Source organism: Camelina sativa, chromosome 1 (assembly GCF_000633955.1).
Source record: "Camelina sativa cultivar DH55 chromosome 1, Cs, whole genome shotgun sequence".
NCBI classification, from domain to species: domain Eukaryota; kingdom Viridiplantae; phylum Streptophyta; class Magnoliopsida; order Brassicales; family Brassicaceae; genus Camelina; species Camelina sativa.
In genome coordinates, this window is record NC_025685.1 from 7242402 (window position 1) to 7251550 (window position 9149).

At 37.4% G+C, this 9149-nt stretch overlaps 3 protein-coding genes and 1 long non-coding RNA gene across 16 annotated transcripts in view; 3 read left to right on the forward strand and 1 right to left on the reverse strand.

Annotated features, from left to right (window-relative positions):
- Positions 1 to 1132, forward strand: part of LOC104781311 (PYK10-binding protein 1) — a 1969-nt gene extending 837 nt beyond the window's left edge. The window contains exons 3-4 of the mRNA XM_010505951.1: positions 56 to 499; positions 699 to 1132. Of these exons, the coding sequence (XP_010504253.1) occupies positions 56 to 499; positions 699 to 950 (696 nt within the window). The 3' untranslated portion in view covers positions 951 to 1132. The remainder of the gene's footprint in view (positions 1 to 55; positions 500 to 698) is intronic.
- LOC104781319 (jacalin-related lectin 32) lies at positions 1919 to 4041 on the forward strand. Its single transcript, XM_010505963.1, has 4 exons — positions 1919 to 1997; positions 2076 to 2306; positions 2774 to 3262; positions 3535 to 4041. The coding sequence occupies exons 1-4, from the start codon at positions 1959 to 1961 to the stop codon at positions 3784 to 3786; spliced, it is 1011 nt and encodes a 336-aa protein (XP_010504265.1). The 5' UTR covers positions 1919 to 1958; the 3' UTR covers positions 3787 to 4041.
- On the reverse strand, positions 5059 to 7869 carry LOC104781329. 13 transcript variants are annotated; one of them, XR_766889.2, is made up of 11 exons: positions 7477 to 7868; positions 7325 to 7386; positions 7173 to 7228; positions 6771 to 6852; positions 6495 to 6599; positions 6297 to 6405; positions 6110 to 6179; positions 5728 to 5963; positions 5500 to 5627; positions 5328 to 5371; positions 5059 to 5242 (listed from the first exon to the last, which is right to left on the reverse strand). It is a non-coding gene; the product is annotated as an uncharacterized LOC104781329 (long non-coding RNA). The 13 variants fall into 13 exon arrangements; XR_002038608.1 differs by having other exon boundaries at positions 7325 to 7399; XR_766896.2 differs by having other exon boundaries at positions 6297 to 6400; positions 7325 to 7869.
- The window catches only part of LOC104705042 (jacalin-related lectin 33-like), a 3061-nt gene continuing 2007 nt past the window's right edge, over positions 8096 to 9149 (forward strand). Inside the window, exons 1-3 of the mRNA XM_019245519.1 lie at positions 8096 to 8296; positions 8390 to 8845; positions 9083 to 9143. Coding sequence (XP_019101064.1) covers positions 8096 to 8296; positions 8390 to 8845; positions 9083 to 9143 — 718 coding nt within the window. The remainder of the gene's footprint in view (positions 8297 to 8389; positions 8846 to 9082; positions 9144 to 9149) is intronic.

Here is a 9149-nt window from a genome sequence, read left to right on the forward strand (position 1 = left end):
TTTTTTTTTTTTTTTTTTTTTGAGGTTATTAACATTTTGATTTTGCTCTCTACAGTTTGTGATCAACCATCCAGAGGAGTACTTGGTTTCTGTAGAAGGTTGGTCTAACCCTGAAGGTCTTATTCAAGGGCTTAAGTTCAAATCCAACAAGAAAACTTCTGATGTCATTGGATACGATGATGGTACTCAATTCACTCTCCAAGTTAAAGACAAGAAGATCATTGGCTTTCATGGGTTTGCCGGAGAGAATCTTCATTCTCTTGGGGCTTATTTTTCCCCGTTGACTACTTCAACCTCACTGACTTCTGCTAAGAAGCTCCCTGCACTTGGTAGTGATGAAGGAACTGCATGGGACGATGGTGCTTACCATGGTGTTAAGAAGGTGTATATAGGTCAAGGCCAAGATGGTGTGTCAGCCGTTAAGTTTGAGTATGCCAATGGTTCTGAAGTGGTTGTTGGAGCTGAACGTGGAAAGGTGACTCTACTCGGATTCGAAGAGGTACTAATAGATTGCATTTTTATATTAAAGTTCATGGACTAACTAAACGGTCAGAGCGTTAAACCCATTAAAATGCAACCCAAACAGGCCAATCTATTTCAAACCCATTTACTTATATTCTCTATCGTCGTAAAGTCAGATTGATTTCTATCAGCCAATACTACATTTTTATATATATTTTTGGTTGTCCTCCTTGTAGTTTGATATTGATCATCCGAGTGAATACATCACGGCGGTGGAGGGCACCTGTGATAAAATCTTTGGGAGTACCTCTGCGGTTATTACCATGCTTAGGTTCAAGACTAACAAGCGAACATCTAATCCCTTTGGGCTTGATGCTGGCGTACCATTCGTACTCAAAGAGGAAGGCCACAAGTTTGTTGGGTTCCATGGAAAAGCCACTGAGGTGCTTCATCAATTTGGAGGCCATGTCGTCCCCATCACCAACTGATCATGACATCTTTCTTTTGATTTCCATCTAATAAAATATCAGATCTCTTAATTCTGTCTTCTAAACATGTCATTTGGAGTCTCTTAATGTCTCGGCGGTGACCTTTGAATAAGCTGTTCTACCTATGATATTTCTGTTTGAATTTGGGCAAGTGATGTGAATGTTATGTTGTTTTGTTTTCGGTTGGTTTGTAATTCAACTCGTAAACACTAAAAATGGAAGGTTTCTCTGCCAAACAAAAAAAAAATCCAAAAAATGTAAGATTGACAAACATCAAATAAAATTCAACTGTGTTTCCTATTGAGAAGTTAAATAACATAATAGGATAGAATAATAAAATTACCACTTGCCCACTTGGGATGGTTTGTTTTTGTTTGTGAATTCATGCTTTGTAAAGAAATGGGCCGGGTTTACGTTTTTTTTATTGCATCTAGCCAGTTTTTATAAGAAAACCTAAATCTTCATCATCTAGATCTTGAATAACACGCGTTGCCGCAGTGGAAACACAGCTCACGTCAACGAGTTTTGTGTCGACGTACACGTCAACTTTGAAGTTTTAAAGAAGAAGTATATTATTGAATTGGTATTGTTATCCATTTTTCTAACCCCAATATGAATAAATACCGCTATTCACGAGCAGGAGACAACGAGATAACTTAGGCACAAAACAATATTCTATACGAAACAACAATATTTAACTCCGATATTGCAATTAGATTCACTTTCCTTTTTATGTTACGATTTCAAACAGAACGACACCAAAAATGGAAGTCACAAAACTAACCGTTGTGCTCGTTCAAACAGAACAGAAGGCATATCATTATTTTATCAAGAAACGTGTACTCCTATCAAACCATGCATACTGAAATTCAACTCATTTGCTTCATGTACACAACACTTTAATATTTTAATGAATCGTGAATCATGAGATTATACGACTGTCTTCTACTAATTAATTACTGCCCTATATTCCAGCACGTCAATAAATACCCATGCAATTCTTCGTAAATGGATCACCAAACTCTCTCTCTATCTATCTCTTATCAGGTCAATTCTCATTTTCTCATCTGATAATACTTTTGTCGCAAAATTGGTTATAAACAATTTTTGTGTTCGTAATTACAGGTAATATACGAAGGACTAACCAAAAGAAAGCAAAAGATGGCTCATAAGGTGGAAGCGCAAGGAGGTAAGGGAGGAGCTGTATGGGATGATGGTGTTTACGACGGTGTTAGAAAGGTGCATGTAGGGCAAAGCCAAGATGGTGTGTCGTTTATCAACGTTGTGTACGAGAAGGAATCACAGGAGGTTGTCGGAGGTGAACATGGAAAAAAGTCACTACTTGGATTCGAAACGGTACCTATATATGTTAAAATGGTTGCATATATCGATCCGTTATTGTCTTTATTTTGCATAAATTTGCATTGTGTGTTCTTCAAACCACTTAACACTCAATACTAGGGGTACTGTACGTGTTATGACGTGATAAAAGCTCGCGGACCAATCCATTTAAGCCATGCATGTTTAAATTTGGGTCGGATCAAATTCTAATGTTTATTTAGGGATAGGTCTGGTCCGGTCCGGTCTATTTAGGACCAAACTGATCAGATGCATGCCATACTAAACCCGTCAAACCCATCAATTTCTAAAATAAAATGTTTTAGTTAAAAGTATAGAATGATTTGCAAAACCACAAAGACCAAGTAAAACCTAATATTCTTTAAAATGACTAAATTACGCCTAATACAATATACTGTAGAATGAAAAAATCAATACAAGTACAATATCCCTACTCAAAGAGAGGTATCTTTCTATTGTTGCAGTTTGAGGTGGATGCAGACGACTACATCGTAGCAGTGAAAGTGACCTACGACAAAATATTTGGCTATGACTCCGACGTAATCACATCTATCACCTTCAATACATTCAAGGGAAAAAACTCACCACCTTATGGATTGGATACTGAAAACAAGTTTGTACTCGAGGAAAAAAAAGGTGGCAAGAAGTTTGTACTCAAGGGAAAAAATGGTGGCAAACTTGTTGGGTTCCATGGACGTGCTGGCGAAATCATATATGCTCTTGGAGCGTATTTCACTACAACCACAACTCCTTTGGTACCAGCCAAGAAACTACCGGCAGTTGGTGGTGACGGCGGAGCTGCATGGGATGATGGTGCTTACGATGGTGTTAAGAAAGTGTATGTAGGGCAAGACCAAGATGGTATATCTGCCGTCAAGTTTGTGTACAGCATGGGTGCTGAGGATATTGTAGGAGATGAACATGGAAATGATACTCTACTTGGATATGAAGAGGTAATGCTTGCTTGCTTTTTCTTTCATTGTGAAGTCTCTAACACTTCCCCTCTAGATGATGAGTTTTTTTTTTACTTATTTATCTCAGACTTAATCAATTTAACCGTTTAAATGTTATTGAATCGTGAGAAATTGTAGATTTCGAAATTATATTCAACTCGCAATGAGTGGAAAACTCATAAATTTTATATATTAGTGTTGAGTTATCTTTATTTTCGATAATGAACACTATGACTTATTTAATTGTTTTATTTGGTTTTCATTAATTGCAGTTCCAACTTGACTATCCAAGTGAATACATCATCGCGGTTGAAGGCACATACGATAAAATTTTTGGTAGTGAAGCCGACGTCATAAATATGCTTAGGTTCAAAACTAATAAGCGAACGTCTACACCCTTTGGAATTGAAGCTGGTATAGCCTTCGAGCTCAAAGAGGAAGGTTACAAGATCGTCGGGTTCCACGGAAAAGTCAATGATTTGCTTCATCAGTTTGGAGTCCATGTCCTTCCGATCACAAACTGATCATCACATTCAATCCCACCAAATTTGTCACTTGTGATATCTTGATTGGGTTTTCTACTTTTTCTTGTTATGCTTGTTTATGTTATAATAAGTGTTTTTAAGCATGGTCTCTTCTGTGAAGTTGTTATGTCCTTGATGTTATATGTGATTGGCTTTAATAAAGGTCGTTTGATTCAATTTGTATTACTTGCACATAAGGACAAATCCCTATATACTCATACTCAGCATACTCATATATAGATAACATAATGTCAACTATCTTTTTCAATAAAAGTGAAATCTTAATAATCCTTCTAAAACAAAGGCATCAAATGATTTAGTATTATTCTTATTATTATATTGTATTATATATATACACTATTGAATTTTTGACGCTGTCTACACTTAGATTTTAGAAAAATATGATCTTTTAAATCTCAAATATATTCAACCGATCTCAACTATAAGAATTTTTTTCATTGATTTTCATGAATGAATCATATTATACATTTGAAACAACTAAACTCATTATCAAATTAGAATTAGTAAAAAAAAAATTTATCCGACCATTGCTCAGAAAAATTATGTAGATTTTTGGTTAGACTTATGTACATACTACTATCAGATCATTAATATCAACCACTCAAATTCAACTCATTTGCGTCATATTCACAACAATATAATTTTTTTTAAGACTCGTGAATCACGAGATGATATATCAACTCCTACTCCTAGCTATGAAATAATACTGGCCCATACTCAATGAGATCAATAAATACACATGTATTTCTTCGTAATGATGTATCACTAACTCACTCCCTCTCTTTGTTCAGGTAAACTCTCACTCTCCTCTCTGTTAATAGTTTTGTAGAGTTTGGTTAAAAAAACTACTCGTGTTCGTGTTGAGGGATGAATTTTCGATTAATCCTGCAAAAGAGAAAGGCAAGAAAAGTGAGATTAAGATGATGAAGAACCAGAAGTGTGGAAGCTAAACGAAGAAGAAGAAGAATCGTGAAAGAAGAGAAGTCGAGAAGGACAATGATGTGTTATGGGCCTGCTGGTGTATGAGTGGTCAAGGCCCATGTCAAAGAAGAATTGTTAAAGGGTTTAGTTAAGACCCACTTGGTTGTAATGTTGTTCTGTTAAGTTTTAACTAAGTTAGTTAAGTCTTAGTCTCTAGAGTTGGTGCAAGTTGATGAGAACTGTTAAGAGTACAAGTTAGGACATTGACTTGTAAGGTGTGTAGCCGAGCTAGTGGAGATTTGTTGGTCTAGAGCTTTTGAGTAAACTATGTAAGTGTGAAAAACTTTGTTATAAGGAGGTGTATGTGAGAGTGTAAGTAATAAGAAAAATATGAATGAATGAATGAGAGTTCTAAAAAATTGAGTTCTTTGAGTAAAGAAAAGAAAAAGAAACAAATCTGAAATCAAAGTGAGAAGTTCAACATGGTATCAGAGCGCAACTTGATCCTTGGAGCCTGTTAAAGCAAGAAAGAAGAAGTGAAGAAGTACTTGAAAAGTAGAAGAAGAAGAAAACTGAGATGGCGATAAACCTGCAATCACCTCATCTTATTGCAGTCTTTGATGGCAGAATTACGAGTTATGGTCTGCAAGAATGAAAACCACACTCATGAATAAAGATCTTTGGGATGTTGTTAAAGATGGAGTACCTGAAACTGGAGCTGAAGCCGAACCTGCAACTCCAGGAACATATAAGAGCAAAGAAACTGCAAACCTGAAGGCACTCAAAGCTAAAGATATGGCTGCTCTACAAATCATTCAGCATGCAGTGGTTGATGCGGTGTTTGACAAGATCATTTCTGCAAACTCAGCACACCAAGCATGGAAACTTCTGGAGCACTCCTATCAAGGTAATGAGAAAGTCAAAACTGTTAGACTTCAGTCGTTAAGGAGAGAGTTTGAAAATCTGAAAATGAAAGAAGGGGAAAAGATTAAGGCTTACTCGGATAGGATTCAGGCTGTAGCAAATCAGATGAGATCTTTAGGTGAGGGTAAATCTAACTTTGATTTAGTAGTGAAAATGCTGGCTTCTATGCCAAAAAGCTATGCCGGCTTGTCATCCTTAATGGAAGAAACAAAGGATTTGAACAATGTTACATATGCTGAGCTGCTTGGATCTCTGGAGGCACATGAGAAGAAATTCTTTCCAGAGGATGAAGAAGAAGCAGAAGGAGCCTTCTATGCACGGTTTCGAAGTATGAATGTGGAGAACAAAAACAAAGAAAATCCGGGTCAGACAAGTTATAGAGAAAAGATGGTGTGGTTATTGTAAAAGGGACAATCACAATGAAGATGTATGTTGGCTCAAGAGTGGAAAATCAGACCTGCTCTCAATGGAAACAGAGACACTAGAAGCTGTTTTCACTGTGGAAAAGTAGGTCATCTAATCAGTAACTGCAAACTCAAGAATGGAGAACAAGCTCAAGTTACTCAAGAAGAGAATGAAGAAGAAGAAACCTATCACATGTTCACTGCAAGACAAGAAGACCAAGAAATACTAGAAGAGAATACCTGGCTCATTGATAGTGGATGCACAAATCACATGACGCCATATGAGAAGTTGTTTACTCACATCAACACAAGCTTCAATATTCCTGTACGTGTAGGTAATGGAGCTATGCTGACAACAAAAGAAATGGGTGATGTTGAAATCATGACAAAGAAAGGCAAGAGAATCATCAAAGATGTTCCACTAGTTCCAGGAATTACCAAAAATCTGTTGATCTCAAATGATTGAAAGAGACTATGAAGTTGAGTTTAATCACAGAGGTTGTACCATTCACGATCCTGCTGGAAGGAAGATAGCTGAGGTACCTATGATCAATAAAAGCTTTTATCTGAGAATGTCAAAAAATGAAGAGGCAACAATGGTTGCTATAAAAGAAAAGGTTGAATCATGTTGTCAAGGGACTGGATATACGGCTGGAAATCAAAAGGTGTCACAAACTTGGTCTATTAAGAAGAATGCTGAAGGCCTGAACAAACCTGAAACTCATCAACCTAAGAAGAATGAAGCTGGAACTGTGAAGGAAAAAGCCATCGCTGGAAGTTAAGAATCAGGGAGGTTCTGAAATTGGAAAAGAAGAAAACAAGGATAGAGGAGTCGAAGATGTGAGCCCAGGATGCAAAGTGAACAAGATGGTGATCAAAAGAGACACCGTGGAGAAAATAGAAAGCTCACCTAAGGTTGAGAGGGAGCAGAAGTGGATTAGAAAGGAAACATGCAAGAAAAATGCAGAAAATAATCAAGCGACAGAGAAGGAGAATCAAGTAACAAAGCACAAAGGATTTGGGCTCCACAAGTTGGAGATCAATGGCAAAAGTGAACTTGTTGAGAATCAAAGGCTGATATTTCAAAAGCAAAACAAGGAAGAGTAAATGGATTACCTTTGCTTGGATCGAATGCCATCAAGTTTGGAGACATAAGTTTGTGTCCAGAGCCTCTGCAAAAGAAGATCAAAGTGAGTTCAACAGAAAGTGAATCAAGCCTGAACAAGAATGAAAAGATCATTGTTCAAGAAGGAGCAACAAAACTCAACCAAGGGAAAATCACAGAAATCCCAATTAAGAAGGAGATCGGAAAATCAAACTCGCCGATGACCTATGCAGATGTTCTGAAAAGTGGCTCTCAGATGAAGAGAAAAGGAACCTTTATTGGAGAAGTAAAGGCGTCAAAATTCAAAATCCCAACCTGGAATCAAGAGTCCAAATCGAAAACTCAAGAGGGAGTGTTGAGGGATGAATTTTCGATTAATCCTGCAAAAGAGAAAGGCAAGAAAAGTGAGATTAAGATGATGAAGAACCAGAAGTGTGGAAGCTAAACGAAGAAGAAGAAGAATCGTGAAAGAAGAGAAGTCGAGAAGGACAATGATGTGTTATGGGCCTGCTGGTGTATGAGTGGTCAAGGCCCATGTCAAAGAAGAATTGTTAAAGGGTTTAGTTAAGACCCACTTGGTTGTAATGTTGTTCTGTTAAGTTTTAACTAAGTTAGTTAAGTCTTAGTCTCTAGAGTTGGTGCAAGTTGATGAGAACTGTTAAGAGTACAAGTTAGGACATTGACTTGTAAGGTGTGTAGTCGAGCTAGTGGAGAGTTGTTAGTCTAGAGCTTTTGAGTAAACTATGTAAGTGTGAAAAACCTTGTTATAAGGAGGTGTATGTGAGAGTGTAAGTAATAAGAAAAATATGAATGAATGAATGAGAGTTCTAAAAAATTGAGTTCTTTGAGTAAAGAAAAGAAAAAGAAACAAATCTGAAATCAAAGTGAGAAGTTCAACAGTTCTTAATTACTAATTACATGTAATTTTCTAAAGATGGCTCAAAAAGTTGAAGTAAAAGGAGGAAAAGGAGGTAACCAATGGGATGATGGATCGGAACACGATGCTGTGACCAAGATTCAGGCCGCAGCAAGCGGGAACGGCATTCAATATGTTAAGTTCGACTATGTTAAGAGCGGAAAAACTGAAGAAGCCCCTCTTCGCGGTGTCAAGGGCCATAGTATCGCAGCTTACCCGGTTCTTATACTTCTTTCTTGTCCATTGGTCTCCTTCTCTTATTAGTATATATGTCGAAAGTTTATTTTTGAAGTATTGACATTTTGATCATGACATCTACAGTTTGTGATTAACAATCCAGAGGAGCATCTAGTTTCGGTAGAAGGTTGGTATAACCCTGAAGGTCTCATTCAAGGGCTTAAGTTCAAATCCAACAAGAAGACTTTTGATGTCATTGGATACGAAGATGGTACTCCATTTAGGCTCCAATTTCAAGACAAGAAGATCATTGGCTTTCATGGGTTTGCCGGAGATTATGTCCACTCTCTAGGAGCTTACTTTGCTCCATTATTAACTTCCAGTACTCCTTTGATCCCTCCTATTAAGCAAGAGGCAGGGGGAGGTACCGGAGGAGCCTCATGGGATGATGGTGTACACGATGGCGTTAGAAAGGTGCATGTAGGGCAAGGCCAAGACGGTGTGTCGTCTATCAATATCGTGTACAAGAAGGGTTCTCAGGAGGTTGGAAGAGGTGAACATGGCAAGAAAAGGCTTCTTGGATTCGAAACGGTATGTATCATATTTGCTTCCACTCGTCAATATATAGTTTTCTTAACTTTGCATTATTAATTCTTCAAACTACTTAACACTTAATAGTACGAACGTTATGGTGGGCTAGCTAAAAGCTTGCGGACCAAATGACCAACCTAGTTAAAATTTGGGTCTGATCAAGTTTTTAAGCTTTGGAAAATGAGAACCAATTAACGTATCTACTAACAAGAGGTATCTTTGTATTGTTGTACGTAGTTTGAGGTTGATGAAGACGACTACATCGTAGCAGTGCAGGTGACCCACGACAAAGTATATGGCCAAG